Here is a 21,911-nt window from a genome sequence, read left to right on the forward strand (position 1 = left end):
CGAGCCAAAACAGTCCCTGTTATTTGTGTACTACGTCATCCAATTGTGTACTACCTCATCCAATTCATATGATATGTTATGAATCCAATTCGTACAATATGTAACAAATTTATTGTGTTTAAGATCCTGGACTGCATCTTTAATCAGAATCCAATAACATACTATCTCATTCGTTCTTAGGTTATATGAGTCACCCAAGAAACAGGCATCTGCTGAAAGAAGCGATAAGTCACCTATAAAGTGGTGCAGACAGGTTCTGGACAACCCCAGCCCTGAAACAGAGGTGGCATGTCACACACTAATTGGTATCCTGGACCAAAGTAAGTACTGTACAGTATATTACAATCTCTCACTCAAATTGACACAGACTAAAATTGGCCACTTGGTCGTGTCTATGCTTTATCATCCTGAACAGGTAGCTTCTATTAATTAAATGTCCCTCTTCTTTCCCTTAGAGACAAGATGGAGGAGTATCTTTCGCAGTCCCTTCCACAGACATCCTGTAGCCTTTCTTGACACTGGCTATCTTTGCATGGGCTCACCTTCCACTCTGTACCACAGATCAACTAACAGAAGTCAACAAACCAATAAACCTAACAGCTCATGTAGGGTACGATCTGTAGAAAATAATTCCCAATTCGTAAAACTGTTCTCTACGAAGGGTGCTTGTACATGTAGTGATATACAGTACATTCGGAAAGTATTCAGACCCCTTGACTTTTTCCACATTTTGTTACGTTACAGCCTTATTCTAAAATGGATTACAGAAAGAAATTCCTCATCAATCTACACACAATACACACAATAGCGAAAACAGGTTTTTAGACATTTTTGCAAATGTATTAACAACAGAAATACCTTATTTACATAAGTATTCAGACCCTTTGCTATAAGACTAGAAATTGAGCTCAAGTGCATCCTGTTTCCATTGATCATCCTTGAGATGTTTCTACAACTTGAGACCACCTGCGGTAAATTCAATTGATTGGACATGGTTTGGAAAGGCACACAACTATCTATATAAGGTCCCACAGTTGACAGTGCATGTCAGAGCAAAAACCAAGTCATGAAGTCGAAGGAATTGTCCGTAGATCTCTGAGACAGGATTGACTCGAGGCACAGATCTGTGGAAGGGTTCCAAAAAATGTCTGCAGCATTGAAGGTCCCAAAGAACACAGGGGCCTCTATCATTCTTAAATGGAAGAAGTTTGGAACCACCAAGACTCTTCCTAGAGCTGGCCGCCCGGCCAAACTGAACAATCGGGGGTGAAGGGCCTTGGTCAGGGAGGTGACCAAGAACCCGATGGTCACTCTGACAGAGCTCCAGAGTTCCTCTGTGGAGATGGGAGAACCTTCGAGAAGGACAACCATCTCTGCAGCACTCCACCAATTAGGCCTTTATGGTAGAGTGGCCAGACGGAAGCCATTCCTCAGTAAAAGGCACATGACAGCCCTTTGGAGTTTGCCAAAAGGCACCTAAAGGACTCTCAGACCATAAGAAACAAGATTCTCTGGTCTGATGAAACCAAGATTGAACTCTTTGCCCTGAATGCCAAGAGTCACGTCTGGAGGGAACCTGGCACCATCCCTACGGTGAAGCATGGTGGTGGCAGAATCATGTTGTGGGATGTTTTTCAATGGCAGAGACTGGGAGACTAGTCAGGATCGAGGGAAAGATGAACAGAGCAAAGTACAGAGAGATCCTTTATGAAAACCTGCTCCAGAGCGCTCAGGCCCTCAGACTGGGGCAACGGTTCACCTTCCAACAGGACCCTGACCCTCAGTGCACAGCCAAGACAATGCAGGAGTGGCTTTGGGACAAGTCTCTGAATGTCCTTGAGTGGCCCAGCCTGAGCCCGATCTAACATCTCTGGAGAGACCTAAAAAATAGCTGTGCAGCGACGCTCCCCATCCAACCTGACGGAGCTTGAGAGTGTTAAGTTCATGTTTTAAGTATCCCTATATTTCTGTTATTACGGGGCTATCACTCAGTCAAGAGTGCGCATGCGCAGGAAGTCTAGTCGTTGATGGACCTAGCCTTGAGTGTAATGGCTATCTTTGAGTGTGTTCATACGGTATAGTAAACTTTGTTAAACTGGAACCTTGTCGTTGTGTCATTTCGAGTTAACATTGGTAGCAGAGGATGGTTAATAACTACAATGTGCCACCTCGCTTCGACGAGAAGAGGTCGTACGAAAGTTGGGAAAATGAACTGGGAATCTGGACACGCGTTACTAATCTGGACGCGAAAAAGCAAGCACTTGCGGTGGTATTATCGCTCGAGGGAAGAGCGAGAGATACAGCACTGGAAATATCCGTTGAGGATTTGAACAAGGATGACGGTATGGGAACTTTGATCACAGCACTGGATTCTGTATTTCTTAAAGAAGAGAAAGACCGTGCCAACGAGGCATATTCAAACTTTGACAGTGTTACGAGAGATATTTCGGTTGCAATGACGGACTACATCATTGATTTCGAACAGAGGTACAATAGAATGCGCAAGTACGACCTGGTTCTCCCGGATGCAGTGTTAGCTTTCAAGTTGCTAGATACTGCCTGTCTAGATGGTAGGGAGAAACAGTTGGCTTTGACTGCTTGTACTGTGCTGACTTTTGCATCTATGAAGTCGGCACTAAAAATAATATTTGGTGAAAAGACGTCTGTCACGCCAATAACAGATGGAATGCAAGTGAGTGACGCAGCATATTACACCGAGCAGCAGAGAAAAGGCGCCAACAAGTCACGTTCTCAAGACAACCAGAAGAGGGCGCCATTTCCCGACACAAATCCACTGGACAAATATGGAAGGAGATCAAAATGTGCTATTTGTCAAAGCACTTACCATTGGGTTAAAGACTCCTCATAAAAATGAACAAGTTAAACTAACAGAGGAAAATGTAAACACAGAGATAGAGCAGTGTAACATTACACTGTTTTCAGATGAATCTACTTCTGATCCTGAGATTTTTATAGTTGAATCCTTAGGATCTGCTGTGATTGATACTACATGTACACGGACAGTGTGTGGTGCAAAATGGCTTGATAGCTATGTCAGTGAACTAAATATGAAAGAAGTACAAAATATGATTGACACACCAAGCAACAGAGCTTTCAAATTTGGAGATGGGAGAATTGTCCATTCTACCAAGAGAGTTAAGATACCAGCAAAAATTGGTCAGACTAAGTGTCACATTGAAACAGAGGTGGTCCCTACAGATATCCCCTTACTATTAAGCAAAGCTTCCCTCAAGATGGCAGAGGCTGTACTAGACATAAAAAATGACACGGCAGTGATGTTTAAACAACCAGTGACTCTTGAACTTACTACCTCAGGCCACTATTGTGTAAACATTTTAGACAAAGACATCACACAGAGCATGCAAAAATGAGATTCTGACTGACACAGAGAACATGAGCACTAAAGAAAAACACAAAGTATTGTTAAAGCTTTACAAACAGTTTGGACATGATACAGTTGACAGACTTCAGAAGTTACTCAGCAGTTCAGGGAATAATGATGATGAGAAGTACGAAACTGGAAACAAAGTGTACTACAAACGAGTTGACTGTCAAGAGTGGAAAGGACCGGGAGTAGTCATTGGTCAAGATGGTGTGGTGATATTTGTGAGGCACGGAGGCATCATTGTCAGGGTGCATCACTCAAGATTGCGAAAAGTAAATGATCAACAAGATAGAGGGGCTGTTGCTGAGAATCAGTCTCCTAATGAAAATGACAAAAAGGACAGTAACAGACACAAACCTACCAGATGTCGCATCCAATGATATGGACACTGAAACTGACACAGGAAATGGAGCAGAGACCTTCAACCATGCCACAGGTAATACTGTTGAGCGTTCAAATGAGGAAAACATTCAACAACAGCCACATGTGTTAAGAGAACATGGTTGTTCCAATCTGAAAACTGGACAAACTGTTAAATACATGGACAGAGAAAGTGGTATTCCACATACAGCAACCGTCATTGGACGAGCAGGAAAAGCAAAACACAAGAACTGGTACAACTTGCAGTACTCTGAACCAGCTACACTTTCTGGTACAACAGGGTCAGCTGACCTGTCACTTGTAGATAATATCAGAATTGAACCAATGGAAAATCGAGAAAAACAGAATGACATTCAAAATGATGATGTACTTGAAACAAAGGACGTGTCATTTGACTCAGCTAAGCTAGATGAGCTCAGTAATTGGAGGAAAAATGGAGTGTTTGAGGAAGTCAAAGACATTGGCCAAAAGTGCGTCTCAACAAGGTGGGTGTGTACCCTTAAAGAATCCTTAACTGGAATAGTGCCCAAAGCACGTCTAGTAGCTAGAGGTTTTGAGGAGCTGGCTGCTAAAGAACTCCCAAAAGACTCACCGACATGCGCCTCAGAGTCACTCAGATTGCTGATGTCAGTGATCTGCCAGAAAAAATGGAAACTTAATTCCATAGACATCAAATCTGGATTTTTGCAGGGAACAGAGCTGTCAAGGGACATTCACATCCGACCTCCGCCCGAAGCTAAAAGCGAAGGAACACTGTGGAAACTAAAAAAGTGTGTGTATGGACTGGCAGATGGATCACTCTACTGGTACAACAAAGTCAAGGCAACAATGCTGACTACAGGTGGAAAAATGTCACAAGTGGATCCTGCAGTCTTCTATTGGCTTGATCAAGACTGCAATGTGACTGGAGTACTTGCCTGTCATGTTGGTGACTTTATCTGGGGTGGCTCACAGACCTTTGCTTCAACTGTGATTCCACACCTCAAAGCTGTTTTCTAGGTTGGCCGTGAGGAGCATGATCATTTTTGTTATGTTGGCATAGAGTTTATTACAGTTGATGGAAAAATACTGATGCAACAGGAGAGCTATATCAAGGATCTTCAACCCATCCACATGGATTCTTCAAGAGCCGTACAAAGGAATTCCCCTCTATGTGGAATTGAAGCTGGTCAATTGAGGTCAAAGATAGGACACATTTTATGGGCTGCGAGACAGAGTAGACCTGGTTTGATGGTTGCAACTTGGCATCTAACACAAAACACGCCACTGTACAAACCATTCATGAGGCAAACAAAGTTGTTCGTAAACTGAAATCACAACAAGTGACTTTAAAGTTTCAGCATGTTGGAAAAGATGACTCTTTGAAACTAGTTGTCTTCAGTGATGCTTCGCTAGGTTAACACTGGTGGGACAAAACGGCACTTCCTACCTGTAGTTTGTGTCACTGACAACTACTCATTAGTTGATGCTGTGAAGTCAACCAAGTCTGTCACAGAGAAAATACTTTGAGATTAGCAGCATCAAGGAACTTATTCAAGCACAGAGAATCCAGCGGATTCTGTGGTCGACCACAAAGGAACAGCTTGCTGACTGTCTGACTAAAAAAGGAGCATCCGGTCTTGTGCTCCTACGGGCTCTCGCTCCTACAGGCTCTCAGTAATGGAAAGTGGCAGCTTGAGTAATACAAATAAAAACTGTCACACAACCCATTTGTAATGAGGATCTTGAATAATACTTGGACATTTAATTATGTTGTTGATGTTTTATTTGTCTTTAAAGAAAAGGGGGAGATTGTTAAGTTCATGTTTTAAGTATCCCTATATTTCTGTTATTACGGGGCTATCACTCAGTCAAGAGTGCGCATGCGCAGGAAGTCTAGTCGTTGATGGACCTAGCCTTGAGTGTAATGGCTATCTTTGAGTGTGTTCATACGGTATAGTAAACTTTGTTAAACTGGAACCTTGTCGTTGTGTCATTTCGAGTTAACAGAGAGGATCTGCAGAGAAGAATGGGAGAAACTCCCCAAATACACGGTGTGCCAAGCTTGTAGCGTCATACCCAAGAAGACTCGAGGCTGTAATCACTGCCAAAGGTGCTTCAACAAAGTACTGAGTAAAGGCTCTGAATACTTATGTAAATGTGGTATTTCAGTTTTTTTGGGGGGGGGTATTGTGTGTAGATTGATGAGGGGAAAAAACAACAATTTAATCAATTTAAGAGTATGGCTGTAACGTAACAAAATGTGGGAAAAGTCAAGAAGTCTGAATACTTTCCGAATGCAGTGTAACTCCCACTGACTACAATTCCAGATTGTCCTGGTTGTATTTACTCAGTGTCTCTATTGCTTTGGTATTTCAGATAACAATGATGCTAGTTTACCACCCTGCATGGATGAGAATGAGCCAAGTGTCTCAGATGACTCCATCACCATGGGCTACAGGCTGCAGGACCTCACTGACATCCAGGTCATGGCTCGCATGCAGGAGAAGAGTGAGTGTGGAAACCCTCTAGTTTTGATTCATACATAGGTCATTCTTGGGCTGCGGTAATATTTTTTACAAATATACATTTTTTTACTAGAATAAATGCATTTTCTGAACACCCCACAACATTAAGTACATACTAAACCTTCAAGAAAAAATATTTTCCCACCTCAGGCATTAAGGCTCTTTTATTATTGTACATTTTTGTCTGACATGGACACTGTTTATCTTCAATCTGGAAGTTGTCTGAATATGATTATAAAAGATAGTTGTGTCCCCCAAACCAATTTAATTATTATAAATATAAAATATATGTCAAATCTCAGAATTTTGTTATATTAAACCATGAAATAGACACATTATGTGTCAGTGGGATCATAATTTAAAATTAAAAAATGCTTTCAATTCAGAATTTTAACATAAATCTAATCTTCTTGGGATTGTCCTTAACATTTCAGACTGAGCTCAGAAAACATTAAATTCATATTTATTCATCTTTGCCATTTTATTTAACAAATATTGTCATGTGACAGGGTTGAGACTAGGGTGACAGGGTTGAATACTGTAACGGGGTTAAAGAGACATATCGGTTTCCATATAAACTAGTTTAGTTTACTATCAAAATCCCTCCAAGATTTACCCCAAGACATTGCATTTCATTGTATGCAACCATGTAATAAGGACATTTGATATATTTAGAATAATCTCGGTTTTATTAACCAAACTGCAGTAAATATCGAAACGAATAAAAACACATCAGGCATTAGGGTAATTAATGACATTCAACAGGTTTCATCATCAAACTGTAGGAACATTTTCCAAGGGCATTTAGAATTTTTACCTTTGTTTAACTAGCCAAGTCAATTAAGAACAAATTATTTTTTACAATGACGGCCTAGGGGTTAACTGCCTTGTTCAGGGGCAGAACAACAGATTTATACCTTGTCAGCTCGGGAATTCGATCTAGCAACCTTTCGGTTACTTTCCCAACACTCTAACCACTAGGCTACCTGCCTCCCCAGGCTGTTCTAGAATGCTAGAACAGCTGTAACTACAGCACTAGTGTCAGCATGACTATCCTTCTCAGGAGCACCATATTCATTCATTCATTCATGGTTTTCTTCCTGAGAGTATCCCACACATCTCTCTCAACCTCTACGTGGCGGGATGTCACACGCTATGAGGGTGGAATCATTTCAAGGACTTCATCAAACTGATACCAGTGGATGTCGTCTCAAGGCCATAAAAATCTGTTTGGTCCTACACGATGCATACATTTCACTTGTACACTCATTTCATCCGTGCCGAGGATGATGCCTGGATAAAGGTCATCATCATATTCCACTACACACCACTGCCCAAGAAGACCTGCATTTCGTCCATGGGTTGTGGATTTTCCTCATTGGCTGGCTGTTCTGGAGCAGCCAGGACCTTCTGCCTGGAACTGAAGTGCTGTGAGTTAAAGCATGTAAAGTTCAGGTCCTTTGTTGAACAAAGGCAGCTGACATCACGAAACATCAGCTCATCAGGAGCAAGGGTGATGACCTGGAGTACTCTCATGGTGGAGGGCACTGCTTTTATCGGGCTTGGCATCATCTCCATCGCACGTTCAACATCAGCACTCTTCATAAAGAACAGCTTCACTGACGTGTTTGTCTCACGGAGGGCTTTGTAAAAGCTCCTGTGCATCACTGATATCACGGCCTTTAGCCACCAACCTGTCCGCCGTTCACTTCAACGTTCCTCCCACACCATCAGGAGACCCTTTTCTATGGCTTGACTCCAAAAAGTTCCATGTACCAGCTTTGAATCCACGTTTGTGTAATTCTGTTGTGAAAAGCAGGAAGTTGCCATCTCTGACGCTCTCGCTCTCTCAAGGTATTGTTCCCTTTTTTCTGGGTCAGCATTTTGACGTGCTCGACACTACCTTTGTCTTCTTAGAATATATACATGTATACACTATAATCCTTGAGTAATTTAGGATCTAGAGCGACTTAAAGGAACAACTGAAGTTAAGAGCCTTGCACAACTCTCCTAACACTCTCCTAACACCTGCCTTAAAATATATTTTTTGTTCACATGGAACACATTACAGCATGTTTCATAAGTGAATATGAACAATGTATAATATATTGAATAATTAATTTGTTTAGATGCAATATTCATAAATAAAGTAAATAACTCAACTCTGTCACAGGTTTACAACCCCGTTACAATGAAATGTGGCGGGGTTGAGTGTGACGGGGGTTGAGATTTTTGCCTCAAAATGGCCTCTGCTCCTCATGTGGTGAAGGGACAGGAGACCACATCTTGTGCATGAAATGAATAGATTGTATATTTTTATGGGTTAAAGTATAATTTTGATAAGTACTAGTTTTCCATCTTTCTTCCATGTAACGGGGTTGAGTTAGTCAACTCAACGATCCCCAAAAGACTTTAAAAAACAACAAAGTACAGATATAAAAGAATGTGATTACTTGCCTGTTTCTGTACCATACAGTTGAAAGTTGTTGAAGATGTCACTTCCTGTTAATGATGAGGGTGGACTGACCATTTTTATTGGCAGAGTTTGGTTGGCATTACGGGGTTGAGTGTAGACTGAGGGACAGAGCTAAATTGTGTGATTTTAATCAATAATCAGGAATTTATTTGATAAAAATACTTTCTCAACAAAAGAACACAACTATATGTTTGCATTAATGGCAAAAGTTATTAATTATGTGCACATTTTAATATAAATTTCCCAAGTAAAATTTAAGTGAAACACCTGGGTGACATGACACAATTCTCAGTGTCAGTTAAAAAATAAGATTTTTTAATAATAAAGTTTAAATTAATGCTATATTTATTTCAATTCATTATATTGGACATTTCAATGTATATACAAAATCTTTTAACATATGATTTTGGTGACCCAATTCTTGTAATATAAAAAGTCAGAGGGACTGAAATATTACCTGAGCCCAAGAATGACCCACATACTATGCATAATTACTTTACTTGTGAAGAGGGTGTTTGACAGTGTTTTCCTTCTCCCAAGGTTTAAGACAGGACTATTCCTCCATCCCTGCTGCTGCCACACCATTCTGGAGTGTTGGTACAGCCATGCTGTCACCTTGTAATTATGGCTACAGTGATCTGGAGTTCGACAAGTATAGTCTGGAGGACACAGTCGCATACACACCTCTTCCCAGCCAGCTGCCCCACTACCGGCTCTCCCCATTGGGCCAGTCATCCAGATCCATAGCCCAGCCTGGTCACAGCAGCCAGCTGCCGAGGCCACCACTCAATCTAAGCTGCTTAAACTCGCAAAGAGAATAGGTAAAAAGAGCACCTGAATAGAAAATTCACATATTGACTTTTACTTGAAAACAAAAACAAATCGACACTACCAGTTTAACATGATCTGCTATGTGTGTTTGACCGATTGTATATGTGAAATGGGAGTTGACCCAGATGTAGGTTGTTGTTGTAGAGGAGCTGAAAAGCTACATGCCCAACGTGGATTTACCATCTCCTCGCACCAGCCTCCACTCCCTACAGGAAGTCAGGAACAGCCGCATCCTGGAGGCTAACGGCCACAAACCACCCCACCTCCCGCTTGACCCTTATCACAGGTTCTACCAGGTCTCCACCTGGTGGGTTAGTATTTTATTAGGGAGAGCATATACCAAACCATAATGTCTATACACACCATCATGTACATATATATTTATATTTCGGACTATGACATTTTTTATTCTGATATTTTTAGGATATTGTTAGGTATTACTGCACTGTTGGAGCTAGAAACTGAAGCATTTCACTGCACCTGCGATAACGTCTGCAAAATATGTGTACACCACCAATAAAATTTGATTGCATTTCAGCAAGCGTATAGAAATCCATAGGAATTGAATTTTGTACTTGCTTTTATTTCATACACATGTTTAGGCCATAATATTTCCAAACTTATGATTACCTCCTACAGTAGGTGCGTCTTCAGTCAAGCTTGGGAGTGGTGGCCGATCTTCATTTGTCCCTGCCAAAACCTTGAGCTCCAGTGACCCTGCGACTGGAGCAGTAAGCCAGTCCCTGAGAGAATTATTTCAGGCCTCTTCCATCAGAGGGCTGCAGAGACCCCAGTCCCTTAGCCCCGCTGGTTTGAGGAACCCCTGTCCCAGTAAGGACCTCTGTTGGAGAGTACCTGTCAAGTCATGGTCGTGTCTATGCCTCCCCTGAGAGATCCACTACCCTGGCTTGGGACAGAATGGGGCAGCCTGCCAATGCACGTAGGCAAAACGGTGTACTCAACATCCCTTAGTAATCTGTAACAAACTCTCACTCAAAATAATTTCACTTAATGTATTAAAGTACATTAAACAGTAGGTTTGATTTCTGTGCATTTCAATTGAGTTGTAATTTTCTTCTGCCGATCATACAGTACTGATTTATTTAGTATGGCTTCACAATCCCTTCCACTGGAACTGGACACATCCCTCCTTTCTCAGTTATAAATGCAATGTGCTGCACAATGCTAAATTCCAAACGACCTCCAACAAATCAATCTTAATTTGATTCAAATGTTTTGATTTGACACACAAATACACATACTTAGAAGTGATACAGTATATAATTATTAACATAAAGTATCACACAGGCCTCGGTCATAAAACACCATCCTTTTCTGCATACTACTTTTACACTGGTTTACATGTAAATGTCTTCCTCAATCACTCCAGTACCCCTGCACATTGAAATAATGGTACTGCACTGACCTGTATATAAAACCTGTATTTAACTGCATTCTCGTGTTTCATTTTTTTCTTCTCTCCATTTCACTTGTATTATTTCTATCAAATTTTTTTCTTCTCCATTTCACTTGTATTATTTCTATCTATTTTACTATATCTATTGTGCATTATTTGAAAAGAGCACACAAGTTAAGCACTGTACTGTTTTACACCTACTTTATTCTGTGCATGTGACAAAAATTTAAACAATTTATACCACAACATGTTTCAGTTGAAAACTCAGAATTTAACACTTTGAGGACAGTTACAGTATTGGGCCTAGGAGCTCTAACTTCAGATAGTCTTGGCAATTTGTTGCCAAGTGAGTGAGCAGTTGTGGTATACACTGCACTTCCACCTATTAGTTAGTACATACAGACATGTTTAAGATTTCTAAACTTTACAATAGTTACATGACGTATGTCTAGTTGTAGAGACAGGGACCAGCAGTTTTGGAATAAAATATTGAAGACTGAGCGCAGTCTACTCCCCCACCGCCCCCACCCTTCCGAGCTATCAGGGAGCTACGTGATTGGTCCAGGCCCGAAAAACAGCCTTAAGGATCTAGAATGTTGTACAGGCCTCTCATTTGCACCATGAGAAATATAACCTAATTTAATAAGAAGACTGCGGAAAGACTGTTCGAACCCGAGAAGTGTCATTTAAAAAAGACACCAGTGACTTGGTTTGGTAAGTATGTATTATGTTTAATGCAATATGACAACGGGGCCTTGTCACGAAGGCCTACGGGCCTCCACCCCAGTCGAAAAAAGCAACAATGGTGGCTAGCTAGCCAAGCTAATTATCGGCATAGCTAGCTCGGAAATATATCGTGACTTTTGCAAGCCGATGTTCATTTGTGTTTTCTTTCAGTGCACACTTTCTAAAGTATATACACAGTTGTGGGTTTACTGCGTTTATTTTACAAATAATATTGTAGACAATTGCTGGGAATGCTGTTGCTAACTAGTTAGCTCGTTAATTTAGCACAGAACATAAAAACATTTGCAGAGCGTCAGTATTGCACACTTGTTGGAGTCCTGAAAAAATCATAGATTCGATATATGCTTAAATATCATTTAGCATATTATTCATGCGTATTCATTATTTTTGCTACATTCACCTGCGCGCTCGAGCTATACGTCATTGTTGGCGGGGTTATGTGCCCACAATGTAAACAGAAGCCGCCATATTTATTGCGTCTGGGCGCTCTCTCTGCTGCCTGTCAGTGGGTTGTAACTAGACGGAGTACAGCTACGACCGGAAGTGACTTTTCGTGGCAGGCTAGGAGAACATTTTAGCTAACCCTTTCCTAACCTTAACATCATTATCCTAACCTGCTACGAAAAAGTAACTTCCGGTTATAACGGTATTCCACCCAGGTAGGATAATTTACGCGGCTGTGACTAGATGCAGTACAGCTACAACCGGAAGGGACTTTTCCTAGCAGGTTAGGAGAGCATTGTAGCTAACCCTTTTCCTAACATAAACCTTATTCTCCTAACCTGACACGTTAATTATACTAACCTGCTGCGTAAGTTCTCCTAACCTGCTACGAAAAAGTCACTTCCAGTTGTAACTATATAACACCTAGTCAAAATTAACTTACTCAGCAGGTTATGAAAATGAACATAGAGGTTAGGAGAATTAGGTTAAGAAAAATAGTTAGGGTGGCGTGGAAATACTTACACAGGGACACTTGAAGTCAATCTTAAATTAATCATTGTTTATTTGTCAGCGTGCTGGACAGGTTCCAACAAACTTAATGCACCATAGTGAATGTCTGTCAGAAGCTCTCCCTGGGCAGCCCCAGCAGTTGTCTTATATACAGTTATACACAGACAAGTTATATTTGCATGATTTGCATCATTACCATTTCATTCATGTGACCGACCAATACTGGTTCATAACATGTGACAGACCATTACCTCACGAGGCTTCTTCTCTCTAAGCTGAGACCTGGAAACTGAGATCTCTTTCTCAAAACAATGTCTGGGTGTACTGCCAAATTGCAGATACTGATAAGTGAGGATTTGTTAAATCAGTCACTTGTATGAACACAGAAATTGGTTATTAGAACAACACATGTATAGACCACAGATAATATCAGAAAAGCACAAACATTAAAATTCCCATTACAAGGGTTAGCTAAAATGTTCTCCTAACCTGCTTCGAAATGTTAACTTCCGTTCGTAGCTGTACTCCATGTAGTCACAACCTAGTCAGTGGGCTACTGCAAGACTGTGTCAAAGCACTGTATCTACAGTTGTTACAAAGTGGCATTGATTCATTACTGCCACCCACAACAAAGTTCAAATTCTGGTACGTTATCAAATGAGGCATGGAAGCATGTTGTTTTTTTTTCACGTGAACGCCAGTAATATCACAACTCAACCTATCCAAATGTTGTGCATCACCTGTAAGAATGTATGAATATAAACATGATTTTGTAGATTTTTGCTTCCCATTAAATTTAGCAATGCATCATCAACCACATTACTTCTGCATTTATCGGATAGTTGACCCTTTCTCCTTATAATATAAGATATTATAAAGGCCCATCCAATCTTATAAAAAGTAATCAAGCATTATAGCTGTCTGCTTTATTCCACAAAAACAATAATTTTTCAGGATAGATAATATAATGGAAACTGATTTATCGGCTATGTGTTTTTCTTTTCTCTATTTCAAGTGTCTTCTCCCTTGCTGATGACAACAACAAAAAAGCATAACACTTCACTGATGGTTTGAGAGCTCAGCATCAAATGTGAATGCTGAAATGCAATGTGTTTTTAATCTTAATCTTAACATTTAGTAATTTTATGTCAATGTTTATTCAGCATTGATTACAGCATTGATGAAGATCAGTCTGTTGATTATTTAATTGAATCAAATGTGTTGACACATTTGTATTGATTTGTGCATTGACAGAGGTCCTGATTGATCAGATAAAATGAGATCAACTTAATCCTCTCCTCTTTTGTGTTTGTAGCAGACAGGATACAAATAGAATGGACCGTGGTGGAGGGGTCCTGAACTTTCAGATGCAGAACTCAAAGATGCAACACACAATGATAATGCAGGATTTTGGTATGTCATCTTTATCAATACTCCATGGCCTTTTGTTTATTTGACTGTGCCTGTGTATGTTCGAACTGATAAGATGAGTCTAACAGTTCCTCCTGACTTCCCCAGTGGCAGGTATGGGTGGCATGGCGCACATCGATGGTGACCACATTGTGGTGTCTGTGCCAGAGGCGGTGCTGGTGTCAGATGTGGTGACTGATGAGGAGGGCATCACATTTGAGCATGACCTGGGCTCAGAGGTTGTAGAGGGGCCAGACATCTGCTGCAGTGATGACCCTGACGGCATGATCATGACTGAGCCGGTCCTGGGGGCTGAGGTGGCCATCGATGAGGTGCTGGACTCAGACCACCATCAACATGTGCTGACAGCAGAGCTCATAGAGGAATCTGACAGTGTTCCTGACCGGGTGTTTGAGATGGTCACGGAGGAGATCATGGTCTCTAACTGCAACTCAGAGACATATGTGGAGGAGATGGAAGACTCTGCAGTCACCATCGAGGAGCAGGACGATGAGGATGGGGGGAGTGTCTCTGAGGACTACCTGGTGATCTCCTGTAAGTCGCATACATCTTCTGTTCTTAGAACTACTAGCATTTCATGGTAAGGTCTACTACACCTGTTGTATTTGGCGCATGTGACAAATACAATTTGATTTGATATGCTCCAACACTCACAGAATAATTGCCTCTAATAGGATGAGTCAGAGAATGTACACACCCTACATATTTATTTGGACAGTGAAGCTTAAACGGTTAATTTAGCTCTATACTCCAGCATTTTGGATTTGAGATCAAATGTTTTATGATGCGAAAGAACAGAATGTCACCTTTTATTTGAAGGTATCTGTTTTACCGTTTACAAATGAAAGCACTTTAGGTATCTAGTCCATTTGAAGGTGTGCTAAGTATTTGGGCAAATTCACTTATAGTGTATTAAATTTAGTCTAAAGTTTAGTGGTCCCATATTCCTAGCACGCAATGACTACATCAAGCTTGTGACTCTACAAACTTGTTGGATGCATTTGCAGTTTGCATTATTTACCATGAATTTCTATTGGGCACAACATAATCTGAAACACAACCAAAACAAACTGCAAATGCATCCAACAAGCTTGATGTACTCATTGTATGCTAGGAATATGGGACCAAGTACTAAACTTAAGACTAACTTGAATACACGATATGTGAATTTGCCCAAATACTTAAGACACCTTCAAATGGGGTGACTAGATACATAAAGTGCATTCATTTGTAAACGGTAAAACAGATATGTGTGAAAATACCTTCAAATAAAAGGTGACATTCTGTACTGTCGCCTCATATGAAACATTTGATCTCAAATCCAAAATGCTAGATTATAGAGCCAAATTAAAAGTTTTAGCTTCACTGTCCAAATAAATACGTAGGGGAGTGAACATAATTGTGCTGTTTGTGCAGTGGATGATGTTGAGGAGAAGTTGGACATGGAGGACACGCCCCTGAAGATGGGTTCTGAGGTGATGCCTGAGGAGGATGGCTCCAAAGAGGGCGACTACGACTCTGAGTGCATCAAAGTCTACATCTTCAAGGCAGAGGCTGATGATGATGTTGACATAGGCGAGGACTGCTATTATTTGGCTTTCTGAAAGTTACGACTTATTTGAAAGGCACACCTCTGTTTAGTTTTCCTGACTTCAGACGTTTACTGTGAGTGCAGGTGGCACAGAGATTGTAGCTGAGAGTGACTTCCACAACGGTCACGCAGTGCTGGAGACTGGGGGCATTGGCAAGCTGTCTCGAGAGAAGATGGTCTACATGGCAGTGAAAGACCCTTCCCAGGAGGATTCAGAGATCAGTGAGTCCCCTGAATTACCAGCACTTCCTCCAATCCCTTATACACATCAGATCATATGTCTGTCTTATTCTTTTTGTCCCAATAAGTGGTTATAGTATTAAATATAGTGACTACGTTTTGCTTGTCTCTGAGCAGACTGTGCTGAGATGGCAAATGAGGTGTACATGGAGGTGATAGTGGGAGAGGAGGATGCCCCTGCCATTCAGGACTCACTGGAAGACTCCAGCCACAATAAGAACTTTGGCACCATAGCCTGGGCTGCAGCTTATGGTAAAGCTGACTCCTTTCATTCATAGACATACATTCAGTATGCTGTAAGATAGAATTCTACATTTAGCCTTACATTTGGATTTTGTTCACATCATGATTTTTGAGTGTGTTGAATTGGTGGATGTTGTATATGACATAGGCTCAAAATAATTTTCTCTAGGTAACAGTCTGGACTCCAGGCTGGAGAACAAGAACAACACAGGTACACATTACCTGAAGATCAGCGACAGCCTGAGTACAAGTAGAGCTCTCAAACAGAATATCAAGAAAAAGAAGAAGGGAGAGACACGTCAGTGTCAGACAGGTATGGGGTTCTATGTTCATTAAACCATACAATTTTATAATTTTAGTTTTTAGCTGTAGTCCTAACACTGCCTGGTCTTTTTTCTTCCACTCTTCTGCCCAGCTGTGATCATTGGTCCAGATGGCCAACCTCTGACTGTGTACCCCTGTCACATCTGCGGGAAAAAGTTCAGATCACGAGGCTTCCTGAAGATCCACATGAAGAACCACCCGGACCACATGTTCAAGAAGAAGTACCAGTGCACAGACTGTGACTTTACCACCAACAAGAAGGTCAACTTCCATAACCACCTGGAGGGCCACAAGCTCATAGTGAAGAGTGACAGGGTACCAGAGTTCACTGAGTTCACGCGGCGTTACTGTGTGGAGAGCCCCCTCAGCTCCAACAAGCTTATCCTGCGTGACCAGGAACCCAAGCTGCACCACTGTAAGTATTGTGACTATGAGACAGCCGAGCAGGGTCTGCTCAACCGCCACCTGCTGGCCGTGCACAGCAAGAGCTTTGCCCACGTATGTGTGGAGTGTGCTAAGGGTTTCCGCCATCCCTCAGAGCTCAAGAAGCACATGAGGACACACACAGGTGAGAAGCCTTACCACTGCCAGCACTGTGAGTTCCGCTGTGCCGACCAGTCCAACCTGAAGACCCACATAAAGAGTAAGCACGGCGCTGAGCTGCCTTTCAAGTGTGGACACTGCCCCCAGGCCTTCCCTGATGAGCGGGAGCTGCAGAGGCACATGGAGATCTTCCAGGGCCACAAGACGCACCAGTGTCCGCACTGCGAGCACAAGAGCACCAACTCCAGTGACCTGAAGCGCCACATTATCTCTGTGCACACCAAAGACTTCCCTCACAAGTGTGATGTGTGTGAGAAGGGCTTCCACCGGCCCTCGGAGCTCAAAAAACATGCAGAGACTCACAAAGGTGCCAGGCTGCACCAGTGCCGCCACTGTGACTTCAAGACGCCGGACCCGTTCATACTCAGCCGCCACATCCTGTCCGTCCACACCAAAGACTTGCCATTCAAGTGTAAGCGCTGTCGACGGGGCTTCAGGCATCAGCTGGAACTGAAGAAGCACATGAAGACCCACAGTGGACGGAAAGTGTACCAGTGCCAGTACTGTGAGTACAGCTCCTCTGACGCTTCCGGTTTCAAACGGCACGTCATATCCATCCACACCAAGGACTATCCCCACCGTTGTGACTACTGCACTAAAGGCTTCCGTAGGCCCTCTGAAAAGAGCCAGCACATTGCGCGGCATCACAAGGACATTTTAATGTAGAGTTCTACTTCACACACCCTTTCCCATATTCAGAACAATCCTATTCTCACTCACTATAGAGCAGGGAAATACAATGGTTTCAATGTGGTAAAGAATGACAATTGTCACATTTTCTTACAACTTTATTAGTTATTTATTAACCTTGTCCTCACATCACCATTAGTACTCAAACCTAGGATGCTATTCAAACAAACCTCAAGTCAGGCAAGTCCTGAATCAGAACATTGCTGAAAGCACATGTTTGTGCCTGGATTGTTTGAATAGCACAACACTTGTTATATGCAGTATCAGTGCTAAGATCATTTGATTTGAACTAATGTCATGTTTGATTGACTGCTGACTATTCTCATTTTGACCTTGGGATAACTGTTCTCTGACAAGTCATTGTATGGTTTTTAGTACTGTTTCTGCTAGCAATAAATTGTGAAAATAATGCATTTTAAAGACCCAGTTATAATTGCAAATATAAACAGTCATCTGTGTCAGTTTTCTCTGTATTCAAAGGGATGGAAAGGGGATGTGGACGACTCTGCTTTGTATTCGTATGTGTCCATTATGCATTGAAATAATCGCTTCTCAGACAATCGGGGGTTTTCATTTTTTCCCCACTAGTAAAATCATCTTGCTCAGAGCCAACAACATCATGTTCACTATCAGGAATGTCTCTCATGCATCAGACAAAATCAGTGTTATCTATTCTCATGTCTCAACTGAAATTTTAGGAGCTCCTTTAGTAAATAAAGACATCTGATAAATTGTTCACCTCAACCTATTACTTTCATTCACTCTTCATATTAACTTTTTGCCATCATTCATTCAGTAACAAATAATGTAGCAACAGGTGGATTTGTGTTAAGATGACACTGCTTTGCATCTTACATGGGCACCTACTGACATCAAGTCATCCCATGATTGACCTAGAGAGGTGAAATCAAGATTGTTTTTGTTTATTGATTTAGAATGATGAACATCTGATTTGTGGAAATGTACTTTTTGAAATAATATATTTGACGGGTATAGATAACCACCCATGACAAAAATGATCAGTTTCTCTGATTTGACTATTTATAGGTATTTGTTTGGGTAAAATTAATATTTTTGTTTTAATCTATAAACTACTGACATTTCTCCCAAATTAAAATATTGTCATTTAGAGCATTTATTTGCAGAAAATGCAACTGATTCTCCACTGAATTTCAGTGGGTGGGAGACCTGGAGAGGCCTACACGCCACAGTGTCTCGCACCCACTGTGAAATTTGGTGGAGGATTGGTGATGATCTTGGGGTGCTTCAGCAAGGCTGGAATCGGGCAGATTTGTCTTTGTGAAGGATGCATGAATCAAGCCACTTACAAGGTTGTCCTGGAAGAAAACTTGCTTCCTTCTGCTCTGACAATGTTTGCCAACTCTGAGGATTGGTTTTCCCAGCAGGACAATGCTCCATGCCACACAGACAGCCAGGTTAATCAAAGTGTGGATGGAGGACCACCAGCTCAAGACCCTGTCATGGCCAGCCCACTCTCCAGACCTGAACCCCATTGAAAACCTCTGGAATGTGATCAAGAGGAAGATGGATGGTCACAAGCCATCAAACAAAGCCGAGCTGCTTGAATTTTGACACACCAGGAGTGCACGACACCATTCTGTATACTTCTGGCCCTTCTTTGGACACTGTTCACTAACCTCCAGACGAGCTTCAATGCCATACAACTCTCCTTCCGTGGCCTCCAACTGCTCTTAAATGCATGTAAAACTAAATGCATGCTCTTCAACCGATCACTGCCCGCTCCCGCCCGTCCAGCATCACTACTCTGGACGGTTCTGACTTAGGATATGTGGACAACTACAAATACCTAGGTGTCTGGCTAGACTGTAAACTCTCCTTCCAGACTCACATTAAGCATCTCCAATCCAAAATTAAATCTAGAATCGGCTTCCTATTTCGCAATAAAGCATCCTTCACTCATGCTGCCAAACATACACTCGTAAAACTGACCATCCTACCGATCCTCGACTTCGGCGATGTCATCTATAAAATAGCCTCCAACACTCTACTCAACAAATTGGATGCAGTCTATCACAGTGCCATCCGTTTTGTCACCAAAGCCCTATATATCACCCACCACTGCGACCTGTACGCTCTCGTTGGCTGGCCATCGCTTCATACTCGTTGCCAAACCCACTGGCTCCAGGTAATCTACAAGTCTCTTTTAGGTAAAGCCCCGTCTTATCTCAGCTCACTGGTCACCATAGCAGCACCCACCCGTAGCACATGCTCCAGCAGGTATATCTCATTGGTCACCCCCAAAGCCAATTCCTCCTTTGGCTGCCTTTCCTTCCAGTTCTCTGCTGCCAATGACTGGAACGAACTGCAAAAATCACTGAAGCTGGAGACCCATATCTCCCTCACTAGCTTTAAGCACCAGCTGTCAGAGCAGCTCACAGATCACTGCACCTGTACATAGCCCATCTGTAAACAGCCCATCCAACTACCTCATCCCTATACTGTATGTATTTATTTATCTTGCTCCTTTGCACCCCAGTATCTCTATTTGCACATTCATCTTCTGCATATCTACCATTCCAGTATCTAATTGCTATATTGTAATTACTTTGCCACCATGGCCTATTTATTGCCTTACCTCCCTTATCTTACCTCATTTGCACTCACTGTATATAGAATTTACTTTTTTCTACTGTATTATTGACTGTATGTTTGTTTATTCCATGTATAACTCTGTGTTGTTGTATGTGTTGAACTGCTGTGCTTTATCTTGGCCAGGTCGCAGTTGTAAATGAGAACTTGTTCTCAACTAGCCTACCTGGTTAAAAAAAAAGTGAAATAAAACAAATTAAAAATAAATAAAGTCACTAAACATCAATGTGAAAGACTGGTGGAGAGCATGCCAAGACGCATAAAAGCTGTTATTTAAAATCAGGGTCATTCCACCAAATATTGATTTCTGAACTCTTCCTAAGTTAAAACATTAGTATTGTGTTGTTTAAAAATGAATATGAACTTATTTTCTTTGTATTATTTGAGGTCTGACAAAACTGCATATTTTTTGTTATTTTTACCAGTTGTCATTTTCTGCAAATAAATGCTCTAAATGACAATATTTTTATTTGGATTTTGGGAGAAATGTCAGTAGTTTGTAGAATAATAGAACAAAAATGCCTTCTCACAAAAATGCCTTCTCACCAAGCTGCTTGCCTATTGTCCTGTAGCCCATCCTAGCCTTGTGCAGGTCTACAATTTATCCCTGATGTCCTTACACAGCTCTCTGGTCTTGGACATTGTGGCGAGGTTGGAGTCTGTTTGATTGAGTGTGTGGACAGGTGTCTTTTATACAGGTAACAAGTTCAAACAGGTGCAGTTAATACAGGTAATGAGTGGAGAACAGGAGGGTCTGTGAGAGCCGGAATTCTTACTGGTTGGTAGGTGATCAAATACTTATGTCATGCAATAAAATGCAAATTAATTACTTAAAAATCATACAATGTGATTTTCTGGATTTTTTTTTAGATTCCGTCTCTCACAGTTGAAGTGTACCTATGATAAAAAGTACAGACCTCTACATGCTTTTGTAAGTAGGAAAACCTGCAAAATCAGCAGTGTATCAAATACTTCTTCTCCCCACTGTATATATACAGTACCAGTGAAAAGTTTGGACACACCTACTCATTCCAGGGTTTTTCTTTATTTTTATTATTTTCTACATTGTAGAATAATAGTGAAGACATCAACACTATGAAATAACACATGGAATCTTGTAGTAACCAAAAAAGTGTTAAACAAATCAAAAGATATTTTATATTTGAGATTCTTCAAAGTAGCCACCCTTTGCCTTGATGACAGCTTTGGCATTCTCTCAACCAGCTTCATGATGTAGTCACCTGGAATGCATTTCAATTAACAGGTATGCTTTTTTTTTAAGTTAATTTGTGGAATTTCTTTCCTTAATGCTTTTGAGCCAATCAGTTGTGCTGTGACAAGGTAGGGGTGGTATACAGAATATTGCCCTATTTGGTAAAAGACCAAGACCATATTATGGCAAGAACAGTTCAAATAAGCAAAGAGAAATGAAAGTCCAT

At 41.4% G+C, this 21,911-nt stretch overlaps 2 protein-coding genes across 6 annotated transcripts in view; both read left to right on the forward strand.

Moving 5' to 3' along the window:
- LOC139533780 (SLAIN motif-containing protein-like) overlaps positions 1-11,055 on the forward strand; it is an 18,660-nt gene extending 7,605 nt beyond the window's left edge. For both annotated transcript variants that reach the window (XM_071332149.1, XM_071332157.1), the window contains 4 exons: positions 181-320; positions 456-610; positions 6,146-6,277; positions 9,311-11,055. In XM_071332149.1, coding sequence (XP_071188250.1) covers positions 181-320; positions 456-610; positions 6,146-6,277; positions 9,311-9,316 — 433 coding nt within the window. In that variant the 3' untranslated portion in view covers positions 9,317-11,055. The remainder of the gene's footprint in view (positions 1-180; positions 321-455; positions 611-6,145; positions 6,278-9,310) is intronic.
- A 61-nt stretch (positions 11,056-11,116) lies between these two features.
- LOC139533751 (zinc finger protein 711-like) lies at positions 11,117-18,577 on the forward strand. 4 transcript variants are annotated; one of them, XM_071332113.1, is made up of 8 exons: positions 11,117-11,732; positions 14,035-14,132; positions 14,238-14,684; positions 15,567-15,725; positions 15,826-15,963; positions 16,099-16,233; positions 16,394-16,537; positions 16,640-18,577. In XM_071332113.1, the coding sequence occupies exons 2-8, from the start codon at positions 14,054-14,056 to the stop codon at positions 17,815-17,817; spliced, it is 2,280 nt and encodes a 759-aa protein (XP_071188214.1). In that variant the 5' UTR covers positions 11,117-11,732; positions 14,035-14,053; the 3' UTR covers positions 17,818-18,577. The 4 variants fall into 4 exon arrangements, with proteins under 4 accessions (XP_071188214.1, XP_071188224.1, XP_071188197.1 ...); XM_071332123.1 differs by having other exon boundaries at positions 14,038-14,132; XM_071332096.1 differs by lacking the exon at positions 11,117-11,732 and adding an exon at positions 11,956-13,364.
- The last annotated feature ends 3,334 nt before the right edge of the window (positions 18,578-21,911 follow it).

This window comes from Salvelinus alpinus, chromosome 1 (genome assembly GCF_045679555.1).
Source record: "Salvelinus alpinus chromosome 1, SLU_Salpinus.1, whole genome shotgun sequence".
NCBI classification, from domain to species: Eukaryota; Metazoa; Chordata; class Actinopteri; order Salmoniformes; family Salmonidae; genus Salvelinus; species Salvelinus alpinus.